Raw genomic sequence first — 20,458 nt, forward strand, 5'->3', positions numbered from 1 at the left:
GGTGATGTTCTTGCATAGAGTCATCTCTTGCATTGTTGGAAGAGGGTAAGAGTTGGACCATAAAGAAGGCTGAGTGCTGAAGAATTGATGCTTTTGAATTGTGATGCTGGAGAAGACTCTTGAGAGTCACTTGGACTGCAAGGAGATCAAATCCTAAAGGAAATCAACCCTAAATATTCATTGGAAGGACTGATGCTGAAGCTGAAGATCCAGTACTTTGGCCATCTGATGTGAAGAGCTGACTCATTGGAAAAGACCCTGATGCAGGAAAAGATTGAGGGTAGGGGAGAAGGGGGTAACACAGGATGAGATGGTTGGATGGCATCACCAACTCAATGGACATGAGTTTGCGCAAGCTCTGGGAGTTGGTGAAGGACAGGGAAGCCTGATGTGCTGCAGTCCATGGGGTCACAAAGAGTTAAACATGACTTAGCGACTGAACAACAGGGCAGCTGAGATGTGTTCAGAAAATCCACAGTCCATCCAGCACCTGCCTGATGGGGCTGTAATTGTCTATAAAAACAACTTACCCACTGAAAACATGACTTAGCCACTGAACAACAACAACGATTTTGAGTTAATTTTTACATAAGGCATGAGATTTAGACCCAGTTTCTTTTTCTTTCTGACTATGGATGTCCAATTGCTTCAGCACCATTTGTTGAAAAAGATCTTTCCTGAAGTGAAGTGCTTTGAACCTGCCTTAAAATCACTTGGGCATTGTTGTGTGCATCCAATTCCAGGTTTCCCTTTTGGCTTCCATTGATCTTTGTGTCTCTCCCTTTACCAGAAACAGTCTTAATTCCTGTAGCTAAAATTAGTCTTGAAATCAGGTAGAACAATTTCCCCTACTTTATTCTTCCTTCATAACAATGGTTTAAGTATTCTAATCCCTTTGCCTTTCCAAAAATTTAGACTATACTTATTTTAATCTATAAAAAAATGTTGCTGAGATTTTGATAGGAATTGCATTAAACCTGTATTTGATCCGGGAATAACTGACATCTTTACTTTGCTAAGTCTTCCAATCCATGAACATAGGCTGTCTCTCCAGGTTGCAATGGAGATGCAGACATAGAGAACATACTTGTGGACACAGGGCAGGAAGGAGAGGGTGGGACGAATTGAGAGAGCAGCATGGAAAAGTATACATTTCCATGTGTTAAATAGGTAGCCAGTGGGAATTTGCTGTATGCAGGGAGCTCAAATCCAGCCCTCTGTGACAACCTAAACGGGTGCGATGGGGTGGGAAGTGCGAGGGAGGTTCAAGAGGGACGAGACATATGTGTACATAGGACTGATTCATGCTAATGTATGGCAGAAATCAACACAGTACTGTAAAGCAATTACCCTCTATTAAAAATAACTTTAATTAAAGAAAAGGAAAGAAAAAGAGGATTTTCTTTGATTATCTTCCATCATCATTTTGTAGTTTTTAGTAGTAAGTCCTATACATGTGTATGTTAGGTCTGTATCTAAGTATTTGCTTTTGTTTGAACAATTGTAAACTACTTGCTATTTTTAATATCATTGCCCATAGGTTGATTGCTAGGATGGCATCTGGTCCCATCACTTCATGGGAAATAGATGGGGAAACAGTCGAAACAGTGTCAGACTTTATTTGTTTGGGCTCCGAAATCACTGCAGATGGTGGCTGCAGCCATGAAATTAAAAGACGCTTACTCTTTGGAAGGAAAGTTATGACCAACCTAGATAGCATATTCAAATGCAGAGACATTACTTTGCCAACAAAGGTTCGTCTAGTCAAGGCTATGGTTTTTCCTGTGGTCATGTATGGACGTGAAAGTTGGACTGTGAAGAAGGCTGAGCGCCGAAGAATTGATGCTTTTGAACTGGTGTTGGAGAAGACTCTTGAGAGTCCCTTGGACTGCAAGGAGATCCAACCAGTCCATTCTGAAGGAGCTTAGCCCTGGGATTTCTTTGGAAGGAATGATGCTAAAGCTGAAACTCTAGTACTTTGGCCACCTCATGGGAAGAGTTGACTCATTGGAAAAGACTCTGATGCTGGGAGGGATTGGGGGCAGGAGGAGAAGGGGACGACAGATGGCATCACTGACTGGATGGACGTGAGTCTGAGTGAACTCCGGGAGTTGGTGATGGACAGGGAGGCCTGGCGTGCTGCGATTCATGGGGTCGCAAAGAGTCGGACACGACTGAGTGACTGAACTGAACTGAACTGAGGATGTAGAAATAAATTTTATTTTTGTGCGTTTATCTTATCTCCTCAACCTTGCTTATCTCACTTAATGTTCTAAGAGCGTTTCTGTTGATTTTTGGTGTTGTTTGGTGAAAGGGACAGTTTTATTTCTTCCTTTCCAATCTTTGTGCCTCATTTCCTTTTACTTTACCACGGTGGCTAGAATTTCCAGCGCTGTGTTGAATAAGAGTGGTGAAGGGAAATATCTTTACTTTATTCTTGATCTTAAAATGAAAGCAAAAGACTGTTCTATACATCAGTGTCTCTTTTGCTGTCTCGTATACAGGGTTATTGTTACCATCTTTCTAAATTCCATATATATGTGTTAGTATACTGTATTGGTATTTTTCTTTCTGGCTGACTTCACTCTGTATAATAGGCTCCAGTTTCATCCATCTCATTAGAACTGATTCAAATGTATTCTTTTTAATGGCTGAGTAATACTCCATTGTGTATATGTACCACAGCTTTCTTATCCATTCATCTGCTGATGGACATCTAGGTTGCTTCCATGTCCTGGCTACTGGATGCTTGGGGCTGGTACACTGCGATGACCCAGAGGGATGGTACAGAGAGGGAGGAGGGAGGAGGGTTCAGGATGGGGAACACATGTATACCTGTGATGGATTCATGTTGATATATGGCAAAACCAATACAATATTGTAAAGTTAAAAAAAAAAGAGAGAGCATTCAGTCTTTCACTGTTAGCTGAAGTTTTCTAGTAGATGGGCTTTATCAAGTGGAGGAAGTTGTTCTCTATTCCTATTTTACTGAAAGTTTTTTTTTTTTTTTTAATCATGAAGCAGTGTAAAATTTTGCCAAGCAGTTTTTTTTCTCTGCATTAAATGGCATGATTGTGTGATTTTTCTTCTTTAATCTGTTAATATGGTTCACTCCATTAAATAACTTTCAAATATTGAACCAGCCTGGCCTGCCTAGAATAACATCCACTTGAACACAGTATGTAAGGTTTAAAATGTATTGCTGAATTCTATTTGTTACCATTTTGTTAAGGATTTTTGCATCTGTATTCATGAGGGATATTGGTTTGCAGTATCCTTTTTTTCATGCTATCATTATCTGGTGCCAGGATAACACTAGCAAATTAAATGAATTGGGAAGTATTCCTTTATAAACCATCTGGACCCAAAGAATTCTTTACTTGGTGTTTTAAAATTATGAATCTAATTCCTTTAATAGCTGTTGTTAGTCGCTATGTCTTGTCCGACCCTTTTTCAGCCCCAGGGTGCAGTGTTGTTGTGTGTCCTCAGTCATTTGGTTTGTGTCTGACTCTTTGCCACCCTGTCAACTATAGCCCACCAGGTTCCCCTATCCATGGGATTTTTCAGGTACGAATACTAGAGTGGATTGTCATTTCCTCCTCCAAGGGATCCTCTTGATCCAGGGATCCAACCCGCCTCTCCTGAATTGGTGGGCAGATTCTTTACCACTGAGCCTCCAGGGAAGCTCTCTTAATAGTTATAGGGCTACTCAAATAACCTATTTTACATTCAGTGAATTGTAGTTTTTTGAGGAATTGGCCTGTTTCATCTAAGTTGTGAAAATTATGTGTTTAGAGTTATTTGTACTGTTCCCTTATTGTCCTCTGGATGTTTGCAGGGTCTGTAATGGTATCCCTGCTCCATCTTTAATATTGGTAATCTGTGTTCTCTCTCTCTCTCTTTTTTCCCTTTACCAGTCTTGCTAGAGTTTTGTCGATTTCATTGATCACTTCTAAGAACCAGCTTTGTGTTTCATTGACTTTCTTTAATGTTCTTCTATTTTTAATTTGATTGATTTCTGCTTTTACGTTTACTGTTTTCTTTTGACTTATTTAGCTCTTTTTCTACATTTCTGAGGTGGGAGGTTAGATTATTGATTTGAAAAGTTTCATTTGGGTCAGAGAAAACACTCAGTATAATTTCAATTCTTTTAAATTTGTTGAGGTTTGTCTGATGGCCCAGGATAGAATCTGTCTTGGTCTATGTTCTATGAACATTTGGAAAGAATGTGTAGTCTCCTGATGTCAGGTGGGGTGTTCTATAAATATTGATTGGATTTCATAGGCCAGTGGTGTTGCTGAGAACATGGATATACTTGCTGATTTTCTATCTAATTGTTCTAGCAATTAAGGAGAGACAGAGAGAGATGCGGAATTGTCCACCTGTAATGGTGGGTTTATCTCTTCTCTTTTCAGCTCTATCAGTTCTTGCTTTACAAACTTTATAGCTCTTCTATTTGGTTCATACATACTTAGAACTGCTATGCTTTCATGCTGGATTGGCCCATTTATCATAGCAATACAATGTTTCCTCACCTTCTTAAAATAATTTAATTAATTAATTTATTTATTTTTGATTGCTTTCAGTCTTTGTTGCTGGCGGGCGCTCTCTAGTTGCGGTGAGCTGGGGCTACTCCTGCTTGCTGTAGTGGCTTCTCTTGTTTCGGAGCATGGGCTCTAGGTTGAGGGCTTCAGTAGCTGTGGTGTGTGTTCTTAGTTGCTCTGTGAATTGTATGGAATCTCCTTGGACCAGGGATGGAACCAGCGCCCTCTGTATTTGCAGGGGATTCTTAGCCACTGAAAGTGTGAGTTGCTCAGTTGTGTCTGACTCTTTGCGACCCCGTGGACTATAGCCCAACAGTCACTTCTGTCCAGGGGATTCTCTAGGCAAGAATACTGGAGTGAGTAGCCATTCCCTTCTCCAGGGGATATTCCAGACCCAGGGATCAAACTCGTGACTCCCGCATTACAGGCAGATTCTTTACCATCTGAGCCAGCAGTGAAGTCCACAGTGGCTCTTAATTTTTGTACAGCTTATTTTCTTTGTGTTGCGCTTCCCTGGTGGCTCAGCAATAAAGAATCTGCCTGCATTGCAGGATATGCAGATTTGATCCCTGTGTTGGGAAGATTCCCTGGAGTAGGGCATGATATCACATTCCAGAATTCTTGCCTAAAGAATCCCATGGATAGAGGAGCCTGGTGGGCTACAGTCCATAGGGTTGCACAGGGTCAAACATGACTAAAGCAACTTATCATACATGCACGTTTTGTCTGCATTGTTCAAATTGGGTGATTTTTATAGTTCTATTTCATTAATTCTTTCTTTTTCCCCTTTATTCTGCTGTTGAGACTGTCCACTGACTATTTCATTTTGGTTATTGCATTTTTTTGTTGTTTTACAATTTCCATTTTATTCTTCTTTACATCTTCTACTTCTCTGTTGAGAGTTTCTATTTTTCAATTTCTTTCAAGTGTGTTCCCAAATGCTCACTAAAGCATTTTTATGATGGCTGATTTTATATCTTTGTTGGGTAATTGTAACTTTTTTTTAATCTTGGTTTTGGCATCTATTGATTGGCCTTTTTTCCCATTTAAATTTTGCTTCTCTTGATTCTTGGATGATGAATGATTTTTTATGGAAACCTAGATATTTTCAGTGTAATGTTACAAGATGCTAGATATTATTTAAGCCTTCTGTTTTAGCTGACTTCTTTTGACATCACTAGGCAGGGAAGGGAAGAGGAGCGCTACCTCATTCTGCCTGTGAGGGTAGAATTCTAGGTTCTCTGCTCACTCTTTGTGAGCAGAGAACCCCTCACTCAAGGGTGGGATTTCTCGTTACTGCTGGGAAGGACTGGAATCCTGACCCTCTACTGGTCACTACCCACACCTCCCTGGCTGGGACAGGTGAACTTCATTACTGCTCCCCACACACTTTCCACGTGTGGTTTGGATCATGTTCTCATTACCACTGATTGGTGCTGCGAGGGCTCATTCCACTGTGTCTCCTCTGCCACCACTCCAGCGAGGAAGGGAAGGAAGAGAAAGGGTCCCAGACTCCCTGTCTGGCCTTCTCTGATACAGTTTTGATGGGGGATGAGGCAGGTTTGGGTGCTTCATGACAGCCTGGGGAGAGTGAAAATCTAGGCTCCCCTTTCATCTTTGCTGGTGTGGGTAGTGTGCGGAGTTTACTGCATGGATTCTGCAGGAACAGAGCGGTAGTTGTCTACAGATTTTCCATCCTGCCAGGCAGCTCTCTTTCCATCCCTGTGGCTAGACAGAGTAGTATTTTGTGGGACCTTTTTCATTTGTGCCAATTGCCACTTCTGGTTTGCTGGTTTCTTCAGCAGAGCGTCTGGGATCCACGCAGTGAAAAGAAACCCCGGAGACCTCAGCACCATGTGTTGCTTTCGGTCCCCAGGTCCTGGCCACCCTGCCTTGTCCACTCCACCTTCCACAGTCTCCTCAGGTCTGTTTTGTATTATGTCCAGAGCTTTTAGTTGTACTGGGGCGAGGCATAGAGAAAAGCATGTCTATTCCATTTCCCCTCTAGTCTGCCTGTGACTTTTAAAAGACTGCACTTGGACTTGTAGCTAGTTCTCTGCCATTTAGAAATAGGTTTGACGTAGTCTCAGCAAATGTTGTTATAGTTGTTCAGTTGCTCAGTAGTTTCAGACTCTTCACGATCCCATAGACTGCAGCACGCCAGGCTTCCCTGTCCTTCCCTATCTCCTGGAGTTTGCTCAAATTCATGTCCATTGAGTCAGTGATGCTATCTAACCATTTCATCCTCTGCCATCCCCTTCTCCTCTTGCCTTCAATATTTCCCAGCATCGGAGACTTTTCCAATGAATCGGCTCTTTGTATCAAATGCTTAGCAGCTGTAAAAAAGTGGAAAAGGTGCTCATCAGGAGTTAGGAGAGCTGGGTTCTTGCCTCGGCATCTTGGTCTCAGGCAGGTTTCAAACCTCGTGCAGTCTCCATCCCCTTATTTTCTGCAGCAGGAAATAATTTGCTGAGATAATCTCTGACACTAATTTCCCTGCTGGAGCTTTCCCCGCTTCCTTTCCCTTAAAAAGTAGCCAAGATTTAAAAAAAAAAAAATTTAGATTGATTCTCTCTTGCCTTAGGGACTTTTGAGTTGCAAGGCTCTGCCCTGAAGGTTTCCAAGTGTACAGAAGATAATCTCCCTAACCAGACTTCTGCTTTCAAAAGCCAGGGTTCAGCAAAGTGACAGTCAGGTCTTCCCAGAGGGGAAGGAATAGAGCTGAGTCTCCAGAGGGGAGAGGCAGGAGGTGGAGGAAACATTTCCCAGGCCTGGGGAGAGGAAAGGTGGTGGGCAGATCCCAGGAGAGTTCAGGTGTCTCCAGGAGGCATGAGGACTTCTGCTGGGTGGCCTGGGTGCTGAGCACAGTGGACTGGAGCTGTGGTCTTCGGAGCCGTGGAAAGTTACTCTGTGTTCCAGCAGGCCTGACTTGTTCTGCTCCTGGGGCTTGGGAATCAAATGCACACATGTTCCTGTGATGGCACCTGCGCTCTGACCCTGCAGGGCTGTTCCGAGCATCTCAGAGGGTAACACATGTTACTGTACTTTTCAAACCATTAGATGGAATGATCTGATGGCTCTGGGTGGAGGTTGTCTTGGATTGAGTACATGGAGTTGGGGAGAGCAGTTTTCCAGAAGAAAAGTGGGTGCCCCGTGGCCTGGGGGGTTCCATCTACTCCCCAGCTGGCATCTTTTATGGGGGGACATGCTTCTATATCTGTGGGGGAAGGAGGCCTCCAATAGTTTTCTGATGTCTGCCTCTGAGACTTCTCTCCTAATTTTCAGCTGTGAAGGTCATCTCATTGCCAGATGCTATTTCCTCTTTCTTCATTTGTAGAAATAGCTGGTCTCCTGTATCTTTCCCACCACTCTGTGTTCCATGTTAATGAGAGAAAACAAATATTGTGCTTGCAATGGTTACCTTGCCTCTTGCTAACTTAGCTTATAAAATACTTACCTGCCTTGTTCCTTCTCTCATTCACTCACCTCCACCTTCCCTCTTACCATCTGGGCTCTTTTCTCCCTCTCTCCACCTGCACCACACTCTCAGTGGTGCCCCGCCCCTGCTATCACCTGTGGCAGGCGGGGGATGGCAGGGCCCCTCTCTGGAGCTGGGCTGATGCTCACATGTGATGGGGGGGCATCTGGATCGAGACAGATGCTGGGGAAGTTAGGCTGTTGCTGTTTAGTCGCGTCCAACTCTTTGTGACCCCATGAACTGTAGCCCACAAGGCTCCTCTGTCCATGGGATTCTCCAGGCAAGAATAGTGGAGTGGGTTGCCATTTCTTTCTCCAGGGGATCTTCCTGGCCCAGAGATGGAACCCATATCTCCTGCGTTGGCAGGTGGATTCTTTACCACTGAGCCACTGGGAACCTTGGGGGAGTCAAGACGGCTAGTAAAATAGGAATCAAACAAACCATAGACAGGAAAACAATGTTTCTTAAAAGTACACCAATTATAGAGTTCCCATTTGGTGTGTGGCTTAGCCTGTCATCCTCCCAGGCAGCCTCTGTCTGTGCGTCTGTCTGCTCATCTGCTCCCCTGTCCACCCTTTCCATCAAAGGCTAAGACTCCTATTCTCCCACTCAAGGCTCTTTCTCTCTTCCCCTTTCCACTTCCTTCTTTCCTGTCTTCCTTCTTCCCTCTCACCTCTTCTCGCTGTCTCTTTCTCTCTTTCTCCTCCTTTTTAAAAGTGGAAGCAATGGAGGTGGTGTGAACAGAAGTAGAAGGGGTCCGATGACTCTGCCAACATGAGTGGAAGGACCACAGAGGCCAAGAGGTCAGGGGCCATGACCTGAAAGCAGGTCTCCAGCCCAGCCAAGGGCAAGTCTCCCCTCGGGACGCCTCCAGTGACCAATACCTGCTATATTGTGGGCCTGGGGGTACTACAGGGCAGGGTTCCCCAGACCATCCCTGCCTCCCAAAGGCCCCACTATGTCTCCCATCCCCGCCAGTCTGAGGAAGGGGCAAGCCCCACCCTTCCTAGTGGTTGCTGAGGCACCAGATTCTGCTTTTATTTGTCTGATAACTTTACCTTCAGAGTCAGAGCTTGGGTTGTAAAGAGTAAGCAAGCAAACAAATGCTTTCCTACACCACACCTCCAAAGTCAAGCTCGGTTGAGGCTTTGGGGAAAGAAATCCCATAAGCTTTCACATTGCTGCAAAGCAGGTGTCAACATGATGAGAGGAACTAAGGAGGTGGGGGGTCGGCCTTCTGTCATAGGTTTTTTTGTTTGTTTTACTCCAGTCAATAGTGGTGGTGGTGGTGATTTAGTTGCTCAGTCATGCTCAACCTTGTAACCCCATGGACTGTAGCCCTCCAGGTTCCACTGTCCATGGGATTTCCCAGGCAAGAATACTGGAGTGGGGTGTCATTTCCTTCTCCAGTAGATCTTCCTGACCCAGGGATCAAACCCATATCTCCTGCATTGCAGGCAGATTCATTACCACTGAGCCACCAGGAAAGCCCATCTGGGCAATGGTGGGCACCAAATGGGGGAGAAGCCCCCCTGGTGGAACACTGACAGGCATGCACATTTCCACTCTGGGCACTTCATGCACACTGGGAACAACCAGCGTGGAGGATCCAGAGGGACGGGGGGTGGGAGGTATTGACTGAATAGCTCATGAGCTTGGACACTGCTCCTGGGGCTGATGATCCATAAGTGGGTGGATATTCCTGCCCACATGGGGCTTATATTCTTGAGCAGTGTGGCAGACAGGAAACACAATCAATAGTGAATTAATTAGGTGATGCACGGATTATAAGGAGGCATAGCATCAGGGATGAGATGGTTTGGAAGGGGGTGCAACTGCAGATATATACATAGTCTCCAGGGTGGGACAACTGCAGGACTGATTCTGAAAGGCCAGGGCCAGGAGAGAGACCTGAGGCCTGAGTGGCACCAGTGTGCTTCTGGCAGGGTGTCCCTTAAACTACACAATAAGAGTTCCTCTAACTTAGGCAAAGAATTATTAATTAATATTTACAAAATATGTTAATCTCACAGAGCAAGTATAAAACATACCAAATTTGGATCCCTGGGTTGGGAAGATCCCCTGGAGGAGGGCACGGAGACCCACTCCATTATGAGGAGGGCATGGCAATCCACTCCAGTGTTCTTGCCTGGAAAATCACATGGACAGAGGAGCCTGATGGGCTAGAGTCCATGGGGTTGCAAAGACTGAGTGACTAAGCACAGCACATAGATTCATCATTAATATATGTACCCAGGTTGCTTCTCCAGGGCAAGATATTCTCAGGTCCACGCCCTGAGCCATGGACCACCAGAGACCTCCTACCTCCTGATACCATGACTCAGAGCTGTCACAGATGATAATTAACCCAAGCTTCTTTGTTCTTTCCCTTTAAAAAATCCCAAAATCAAAGAGCCGGTGGAAGTGGATCTGAGGCTTGTCTCCCCATTCCTGGCTTGGTGCCCTGCATTTAAGGCTACACTTTCCTGCCTCACATTCCAGTGTCAGCAGCTTGGCTATGCTTAATGATGGAAGAGTGGACCTGATTTGGTTTTGGTCACAGTGATGGGATGCAGGCTTGTTACTGGGAGGGCAATGTGGTGACAGCCTCCCATAGTGGAAAGCCAGCAGACAGAAAGCAAAGCCATGGACAGAGCTTGGGATCAAGGGCTGAAGCCTGAAACCAGTGCACCCTGAGTCTTCCTGTTACCTAAGACAGTGAAATACCCTGAGCCAGTTGGAGAGGGCATTCTGTCACTTACAGCCAAAGAAGTCCCAATAGCCACGTCACAGATCTGACTGACTTTATTCACCATTTGCTTATTCCCAAATTTGGCACAAGAAGGATAACATTAGTAAGGATTAGAATCGCTGGCTATGTGTCCATGAGCAGTGGAGCACACATTATTTCCCACGTGGCTGAGATGATTGTTATCCCCATGTACAGATGTGTAAGTGGAGCTCTCCATGGCCTGTAACGGAAAAGCCAGCAAGGACCCACTTTACCACTGTCTTCCCTCTCTGGCTTCATCCTCAGGCTCCACATGTCCCCCTGGCTATTCCCAGGAGCTCGGCGAGCAGAGCCTTACACTTCCAGTACCTGACCAATCACTGGCCGAATCAGCAGGTGTAGAGCTGGGGGCAGGGGCAGTTCCAGAAGGATGTTCCAAGCACATATCCAGCAGTGAGGAGAGTGAGTCTCAGGCAGAGAATACACGCCAGGGCAGCAGGACCACACTGTCACTTGTCCTGGCTGCACAGCACGGTCCAGTGGATTCTCATGGAGAGTTCCTCCATGGTCGCGTTCTGCTGTGTCTTTCGCCCCTGTTTTGTGTTCCATTTGGCCCTGGGGCAAGTGGTGGGCTTCAGGGATGCCCACAAATCCCAGGTCTCAGAGATGGGGCACCTCCATCCCTACCTTTGGGTCTCAGTTCTCATAGACAGGCTTGTGAATCTGAAACCTCTTTCCAGAACATTGGGAGTTCATTGGCCTCCTTGCTCAGCATGTTCAAGGCACCACACAGCCTGGTGGGCCCGGCAAGTAGAGAACGAGTGGCACCTAGAGATACAACACTCAGATTTCTTAACAACAGAATAAAGGTGGTGCGAGAACCATTCAAGCGAACGATGCAGACAAAAGCAGGGCCCTCTCGCCCTTGAACTCATACATTACACTGCCTTTCCCTCCATCCTTTGATTCGAGGGGCGATTTTGCCTATGGTCATGAGACCTCAGGTGTGAAGCCCCCCCTGCCTGGTGTGAAAAGCCACGCTCCCTCTCCCCATGAGAAAAGCAGGGGCTTCACCAACCCAAGGAAAAGTGGGGAGGGGTGACCCAGGTGTGCTGGAGGTGAGGAGGGATGCATTCCTACCTGTGGTCCCGACATGCAAACCACTGAATAAAAGTATTAGCTTCTGAGATTGGGAGTAAGAAATGTCTTATCACCATAGTTACCAGGAAATGGTTCCACTTACATATAATAAGGGTCTTAGCAGAAGCCAGGCCATCTGATACTCCCGTCTGGGGCCACATGAGAGGGTGTCTGAGGTTTCTCTCCTTATGCATTTACATGAACACAGCTGTGGGCCAGGTACTGGGAACACTACATCTAAAATTAAAAAAAAAAAAAGTTTTTGGTTTTTTGTTAAGGTGGGAGTTGGGGCGCTGGGGAAGGACAGAGGCCTGGGCATCTTCACCTAGCACCCTTTTGTTACCCAGGCCTTAACTCTGCATCTGGCACCCAGCAATGTTGGGTGAATGAGTGAATGTGCTGCCTCAGTATGCAGGGGCTGGTGCCCCAGATACAGAGCTGTAACGGGGGGCGGGTATTGGAGCGGCCATCTCCTCTTCTTTAGTTCTCATGCTCCTACCTGGCAGAGAGGTGCCCAACAACGGGAAAAAAAAGAGAGAGAGAGAGAAGTTCCTTTACCCTTCCACTCTCCCTCCCAAGACGAACTCTGCCGCTCTTCCTCCCGGCACAGCACTACAGTCTGTGAGGTGGCAGTCCTGACGGGGACCCCCCGCTGACAGTTGGGGGCCCAGGGTCTCTGGCCCAGCCCCCGCGAGTTTTGGAACTGGAAGACTCGGGGTCCGGGGAGGATCCTCGGCACCTGCCGGGCCAGCCGCTCAGGCAGCCAGCGGAGCCGAGACGCGAAGAACTGGGCCACCCGCGCCCCCGCAGAAGCAAAACAAGAGCACGCGCACCTGTCGGCTCCGCCCCGCCCCCGCGCGCCGGCCAATCGCTGGTAGAGGGCGGGGCCGGAGTGGGCGAGTCGTGGGCGGGGCCGGGGCCCCAGAGCTGTAGAGCTGGAGCCCGAGCCCGCGCGGCGCGTAGCAGCCGAGCCGGTGCGAGCGCAGCCTCGTGCCCGCCGCCCGTCCCCGCCGCCCGCAGCCTTGTCCCTGCCGCCGCCGCCGCCGCCGCCCCCGGGGCATGGCCTGTCTGATGGCCACTTTCTCGGTCGGCACCGCCATGGTGAGTGAGCGCATCCTTTGCCCCCGGGGCTGGGTTCTGTTCTCCGGGAGAATAAGAAACGCACAAAGACCCGCACCCTGACACCTGCCCGTGAGCCCCGGGGGGGACGCCCGACTCACCTCTCCCCGGGCCCTGGCCACCTGACGCCTCAGGATGCTGCTTGCAGCCGAGGACGCGGGGAAGGCGGATGGCCAGGGGATGGAGGAAGGGAAGGAGGAGGTCCCATAACTGGACAGATGGCCTTGACCTCGTCCGCCTCAGGGTGTCCGGCCTGGGGACCCATAGCATACTGGGGCGGGGCGGCAGCCTGGGCCAGAGGGAAAGGGGGTCCCATCCGTCTGCCCGCGCGCGTGGCGGGAGCCTGAGGATCCGGCGCTTCTTGCGCTGCTCTCCGGAGCGCTGGCACTGTCTAGGGGAACAAAAGAGAGAGATGGTCGAGAGCCTGGGCTGCCCCTTCGCCCCCGGGGACAGCCTCTCCCAGACCTGCTCCGGATGGGGCGGCGGGCGGAGTTAGGGGGAGGCAGGTGAGGGGCTACCCTGGGTCACATTTCTCTACCCTGGGGAGAGACTGGGGTGGGGACAAAGGCGCTCATCTCACTCTTCCCAAGGGTGCCAGCTCCGTAGAGGGACCACCGAGTGCAGGCGAATTCTTTGCTAGACACTTACAGTAAATGCTGTTTCTATAGATGGTCAGGAGTCTCCTCTTACTCCTTTAAAACATAAACTCACACTAGAAAAAAGAAAAACAAACTAACTGTTGTCTCACCCATCCCAGGGCCTTTGGTTTCTATTCCCAGCACACCGGCAGTGCAGTGAGGTACTTCTGGACTGATTTCAGGTCATCTAAAGTACAGATAGAATAAAGTATTCCGTATTCCAAGCCATCTCGCCCTCCCCCTACCAACCCCCCCATGCATCCCTCTTCTGTCCTTTGTCTGTGTGTTTACTATCCTGCTAGTCACTTCCCATGAGCTGTAACCCCACCGTGCACAGCACGCACGGGTTTCTTCCCCACCCTTTGCCTTTATTTCATTTTTAGCATCCTGTATTTGAAGTCAGCAGGGCTCCGCAGGATTTGACCGACAGTTACCTCTTGCGTTGAGCGAAAGAAAAAAAAAAAAAAAACGTAGCCGGGTTTCTGCGCATGCTCTGCTCTGACAACTGCATCCTATGATTCCAAACAGGTTACTGTAGAACATACCCACCCTCGCCAGCTCATTATATAATGATTTTGTGTAAACCGAGAGAATGAGGCCGCGGACACATTGAGGAGGTTCGCAGAGCAGGAAAGAGCCAGGGGCAGGGGGATCCACAAGCCGGGTCCCATCTCTGGAAGGACTCCGCCTTTATGACCTAGCTTCTTATATATGAGAGGGATGCCCAAATGAAAAAGGCACCCCCCTCATGACGTTTGCTTTTATCTGGTTGAATGTTTGGGTAACACTTGACTATTTTTCATTTTGCACTTGTTCATTTCTTTGGGATTCCAGAATGATGCTGGGAATGGAAAATGAAGGAGATTATTGTTGTTAGTTGTGGGTAAAGAAAGTTTCAGGTCTTGGAGGTGCCTGCTAACTAACTCCTGAAGCCCTTTCAAAGCTGCAAAAGTGGCTTATTCCTGTGGGACAATAGTGAATCAGAATGTTTTAAGGTAGAGATGTTTTTGTCAAGATTTCCTGAATGTTACCTTACGGTTTGAGGCAGCACCAGAACTTAGGTGTTTCTTTCACATGAGGCTGAGCTCACTTTTTTCAGAGAATGTTTTTTAATGTGAAAATCATTCTCCCTGAAAACCCTGTCCTTTTTTAAATTTAAAATTTCAACCCAAGTCATAAACAGAACCCTAGAGACATTCCCAGGGCCCTAAACTTTCCTCTAGGGTCCAGCCCAGGGCTGACTGCCAGGTGTGAGTCTAGAGAAGGTGCCTTGGAGGTGGGAAAATCACCCACCCGTGTTCGCTAGTCCCTGAGCTGGGCTGGGTGGGGTGGGCAGGGCTCCCAATGGGATTGGCATTTGCAGCTGTTGGAAGCCAGGTTTTGGAGACGATGAGGTTGGCACTCTGAGTGACCGTATCAGTGACACCTGGCCTTTGCTTAATTAAGGGCTTGACACTTGGGTTCTTTTCCCTTAGGCAGTGCTCTTGAGGGTGCTGGACCTAGTTTTCCTTCTTTGTGTGTGCTCAAGGTTCCAGTGTGTGTGTGTGTGTGGGGGGGTCTGCCCTCCAAATGCAGGGTCCACTCGTCTAGGTGGACACTGTAGCTGGCAGCAGGGAGAGAAGTGCCGAGAGTGCATGCCAGTACCTGGAGCCTGTGACTTCCTCTTTCCTTTCCTTCCCATGATGCTGTGAAAAGATGCTGAAAAGTTTCTATCTCCAACTAGGCTTCCCTGAGTAAAGGGAGTGAACCAGTGTCACTATGGTCCGGGGTGGGGGTGGGGGTTGCTGACTGTTAGAGACCCTCCCCAGCTAAATAGGTATCTCGATGTGCAAGGAAATCAGCGGTCAAGAAAAAATTCTTACCAACAGCAAGCAGAAACAGTCCAAATGGGTCTCCTTGGCATTCAACACCTGTGAATGTACTCGCTATTATTTACCTTTTATTATGCAGCACAAATTGTGTGGAGGGAGAGGGCAAAGACAATGCTTTGGTACGATAGGGAAGCATACAATGAAAGGGAACGAATAGGGAGGGAAGATATATTTGTTTCATTTTTAATGAGCTCCGAAGGCTAAGGACAAGCTAACTGTAACCTACATCCTCAGAGGATGTGTTTGAAGAGAGCTGGTCTATTTTGGAGTGACAGCCACTACCTCCCATCAGACAGGATTGCAGGATTTTATTAATTGGACACCCGTTGGAAAGATGACGGGTGATGGTATGCATTCCTTTGGTTGCTTTGGAAGGTGGGCTTGTACAGTTTCCCCAGTCTCTTGTGGCTTTGCCTGTGATGGACAGGGGCTAGGATGGCTTAGGGACTACTGCAATTTGCCTATAGAAAGCCAAGCAATATTCCGGCGTGGTTAGGGATGCTGCTTGTGGGAGCACCTTGCAGGAGCTGGCCCCCAGCTCAGCCTCTCCTTAGCCGTGGGGCCTCAGGCTCTGTGAAGTGGAGTGGAAAAGGGTATACCCCCTGTCGAGCTATGGAGACAGAAGGGGACTAATCTATGCAGCCTGGAGTGTAATTGGGCACATTGTCGTGCATTACTGAATGAATAGTCGCTATTGTTCATAATCGTTTACCTACCACGCAGGAGGCATAATAATTCAAAACTTTATATAGAAAGTACGGGCCTCTGGCTTCTCTCTTTCAGTTCCAAATCAGTTTACTCACCCAGCTTTGTCCCACCGGCCCGTCCATCTGTCTCCCTCCCCACTGTCCCCAGCTAGTGGAGGTCACTCACTCCCACCACCTCGCTGCCGCCAGGGCTCCGGCACCCTGCTGAGCTACTCGGCTGCTGGCTACTTCCTCCTTGACATCCCTCTGCGGCCCCGCAGAGACTTCCAGATAGAGTGCAAATCCCTTAGCAAGCTTGGCAAGCCCTCCACCGTGTGGACCCGGTGAGCCTCTCTAGTCCCATCTTGTTCCAGAAGCGCTTCCCCCCACCCCACATCAGCGCTCCAGCCCCTGAATTTCCGGTCTCCAGATGCTCCGCCCTCTCCTGCTGCCCAGCCTTCGCACCTGCTGTTCCCTCGCAGGGACCGTCCTGAAGCAGCACCTCTCCCCCACCTCCCCTTGCTAAGCCCAGCTCACAATTTCCTCAGAAGTACCGTGTGTCCCACACCCCCAGGCCCGCGCTGCACTGGGTGACCCCTGCGGGTCCCAGTAGCGTCTTCCTTCTAGTCCTGGCCCCTTCGTATTGAAATTCTTTGGGGCCCAGTCTTGGCCCTGAGCGTGTCTGGCTGGCTGGCTGCTGATCCCCAGGGCTTTATCTGGGCTAAGAGTGAGGGGGGGAGGGGGAGGGAGTAGATAAGTGTAGAGGGGGAAGTCAGACCCTCCTCATACTCCAGGTTGGCATGTGCTCCAGTTAGGAGGAGGGTGGAGTAATGGCTGCTCATCTCCGTGTCGTGTGGGCTTCATCAGCACTGCGAGACCCGACGTGTCCCTGGGCTTCCTCAGGATGGTCCACGTTGGCAGGAGGGGGAAGGAGGCCACGCTCTCGGGAGGGGCTGCTGGAAACTCCCCGTCCCTAACTGAACACAAAGCGATTGGCCACCCAGACTTTAGAGCCTCAGGACGCGATGCAGACATCTCACCTTTCAAGGTGGGGGGTGAGGACAGACTTTGGGGACCAGACCTGGAGCTAACTGCCCTGACCATTGGTCTCTCCACTACCACATGCGTGCGTGCTTAGTCGCGTGGGACCTTTTGCGACAATGACTGTAGCCCGCTAGGCTCCTCTGTCCATGGGATTCTCCAGGCAAGAATACTGGAGTGGGTTGCGAAGCCCCCCTCCAGGGGATCTGCCTGACTCAGAGATAGAACCCCTTTTCCTTCCTCTCCTGCACTGCAGGAGGATTCTTTACCGCTGAGCCCCGCCGCTCCCCTCAAGCCCTTCCACCACCCCACCCCCCTACCCCCGCCCCGAAGGGGTTGCCATTTCCTTCTCCTCCACTACCCTACACCGGGCCAAAGCCAGGACTGGTGCTTCCAGGACTCCTGTGGAGTCAAACTGGGTTATAACCTCGGGAAAGAAGCTCCTGTTCCCGGAAGGGCAAGACAGGTGGCACAGGGATGGCATTTGGGGCTGCTCTGTGTGCTGGAGTTGAAGGTAAGCATCGCGCTGGTGGGTCAAAGTCAAGCTCGTGCAGAACTGGGGCAGGGTCTCTGTTGTTCCTTCAAGGGGGCGCATCACTGAAGGCGCTGGGCCAGCGCGGATGCGGAAGCCCTGCAGCGCCCTCCTGGGCGCAGGAGGGGCTCCTCCACAGCCCACGCTCTGAGCAGGCCCATTGTCAGGCTGACACAAACCCGACTGTGTGGGGGATGCACGAACCCACTCATGTTTGCGTTTGAAGCACTTCACGTGCTCGGTGCCAGCAGCAAAGCAAGATTAATTTTGTCAAGAGTTTTACTCTGCAGTTTAATTTTTATCCACAGAATGTTACAGTCAATGAACTAAGTTCTGATGCAGTTAAGCTTTCCAGAGGTGAGAGATGCCTGGGAGGTGTGTGTGTGTATGCGTCTTTTTCTTAAACTGCAAACCAACATTTTCAAGTATCGTAAGAACCAGAAACCGCTGTGGTCACATCTCCCCATCCCCTTACTCCTGCTTTAAAGATCTGAAACCTCCACATCCTCTGATATTGTGGGGGGCCTTAAATCCCATGATGGAAATAATGTCAGCTCATTAAGGATGCAGTCACTGTACACACAAGAGGTCATTCTAATGGGGAGAGGGCTTGTTTGGGTCACTAGAGTTGCTGGGGTTTGTAAGAATGTTTATTGATGGTCCACCCTCTGGTTTTGTTTTAGATTTTTTATTAGAAACAATAACGATCAAAAAGCCATCAACTTTAAAGAAATACCCCACAAACCTATGGAAAAATAACAGTGTGATATTATTCCTGTTTAGAACAAACAGCAGTATGTCAGGGGCTACCCAGGCGTACAGCCATCAGAAGGGCCTGAATTATCAAAGATGGTCATCCAGATCAGACTAGATCAGGAGGACTGCCTTCAACAGTATGGAGGTGTGTCACTGGAGGCCTACGCTTTTGGCATGGGGGAATGTTCTCTCTTGATTCAAGAGACAGCTAGAAAAAGCACAGCACATTATTTGTCCACCCCAGGGTTCTTCTGTGTTTTGGAGGTGCCTGAAGCATATTGATTTGCTCAGCATTGCCAAGCCATTAGAAAGGATATTCCTTTCTCTGCATAAATACTTTTGGTTCTTGGGTCATCTGTTCAGTGGACTCCCAGTGGAAGCCTGAAAGGCCAATGGAGCTACATATTAGGTATCCTGGTGATGCAGTGGAAGAGGCACCTATTTTTATGGATGACTCATATTCTGGGATCCCTTCTGCCCCTCACTTGATCGTAGAGTTCCTTAAAATAGTCTGTGCTTCAGTTTCCTTGTCTGTATCACAGAGAAAAAAATCAAGCTTTCTAACACTTCAGAGCTATTATGAAGATACAGTGAGAGAGGAGAGTTGTAGGGTGGTTGGAAAATTTATAAGGAAAACACAAAGAACAACTCCCAGGGGTCCAAGTGATACCATTGCTCTTGAAAAATGTGTATGAGGTTACACCAGGGAGGTACTGAAGGAGATCATCATAAAGTGTTTTCATCTGTGCATTTCTTAGCAGTCTCATGCATTTTTGTTGGGTTTTTTAACAAGTGGACTGTAAGTAGATAATTTTTTAGGGTGGCTGATGTTTCGTTCTTTGAGGCAAGTGGTGTATTTATTTTGGTTTTGTGATTAGATGTTATGATTCCTAAATAAGACAGTAGATCAGTTTCATAGTTTATCTTTAGCATATTTATAGTGGTAGAAGAAGTGAAGGCTGGAGAGAGGGAACTCCTCTAGAGGAGCATCCGTCCTGTGCTGCTGAAGGCGCGGTGGAGGGTGAGGAGTGTTGATAGATGACTCTGATGGACGGTTCTGTCTTTGTGGTCCTTGTCGTGATGTAGCTTACACTCGCTCTCGACGCTTCTTTCCTGTCTCTTTAGAACGGCTCTTCAGGGATGACAGAGCCCAAGTCAGTGTGCGTCTCAGTGGACGAGGTAGTTTTCAGCAACAGGGACAGGGACACCGTGGAGAAGGAGCTGCTGAACGGACATCTGAAGAAGGAGGACAACAATCTCACAGAAGCCCAGCGCCTCTCCTCCCTGCCTCGGAGAGCGGCAGTGAACATTGAGTTCAAGGACCTCTCCTACTCTGTCCCAGAAGGCCCCTGGTGGAGGAAGAAAGGTAGGGAGCGGAACTGCTGGGAGCCTTCGGCGGTGGGAGGAGCCTTCGGCGGTGGGAGGAGCCTTCGGCGGTGGGAGGAGCCTTCGGCGGTGGGAGGAGCCTTCGGCAGTGGGCGGAACCTTGAAGGAATCATCAGGTGGTTTGGAAAAATCTGGGTCTGGAAGGTGGGGGACTGTCTCTTTCCACTCCGGCTCTGCTGTGGCCAATCTGTCTGATTGCTTTATGCCTGATTTTTTTCTTATCTATGGTATGAACAGATTAGATTAGATGACTCAAGAGACATCTTGAGTGTTTTTATTTTTCTCTTTTTAATTGAAGTGTAGTTAATTTACAATGTTGTGCTGGTTTCAGGTGTAAAGAAAAGTGATTCAGTTTTATATATATATATATATATATGCATATTTTTATAGCTTCTTCTCCATTAAAGGTTATCGTAAGATATTGAATAGCATTCTCTATGCTATACAATAGGTCCTTGTTGTTTATCCATTTCATACATGGTGGTGTCTTATCTGTTAACCCCAAACTCCTAATTTATCCCTCCCCTTCTCCCTCT

The 20,458-nt window shown here is 48.3% G+C and overlaps 1 protein-coding gene and 1 long non-coding RNA gene across 4 annotated transcripts in view; one reads left to right on the plus strand and one right to left on the minus strand.

The window, feature by feature from the left end:
- Positions 1-10,812: 10,812 nt before the first annotated feature.
- Positions 10,813-13,898, minus strand: LOC139184651 (uncharacterized). Of its 2 annotated transcripts, none has more exons than XR_011568205.1 (3): positions 13,114-13,898; positions 11,997-12,130; positions 10,813-11,581 (listed from the first exon to the last, which is right to left on the minus strand). It is a non-coding gene; the product is annotated as an uncharacterized lncRNA (long non-coding RNA). The 2 variants fall into 2 exon arrangements; XR_011568204.1 differs by lacking the exon at positions 13,114-13,898 and adding an exon at positions 12,452-12,676.
- The window catches only part of ABCG1 (ATP binding cassette subfamily G member 1), a 65,583-nt gene continuing 57,960 nt past the window's right edge, over positions 12,836-20,458 (plus strand). The window contains exons 1-2 of one of the 2 annotated variants that reach the window (XM_019962980.2): positions 12,836-12,994; positions 19,662-19,902. In XM_019962980.2, coding sequence (XP_019818539.2) covers positions 12,953-12,994; positions 19,662-19,902 — 283 coding nt within the window. In that variant the 5' untranslated portion in view covers positions 12,836-12,952. The remainder of the gene's footprint in view (positions 12,995-19,661; positions 19,903-20,458) is intronic. The other variant, XM_019962989.2, reaches the window with a different exon arrangement.

The sequence above is a fragment of the Bos indicus genome, chromosome 1, assembly GCF_029378745.1.
Source record: "Bos indicus isolate NIAB-ARS_2022 breed Sahiwal x Tharparkar chromosome 1, NIAB-ARS_B.indTharparkar_mat_pri_1.0, whole genome shotgun sequence".
NCBI lineage: Eukaryota > Metazoa > Chordata > Mammalia > Artiodactyla > Bovidae > Bos > Bos indicus.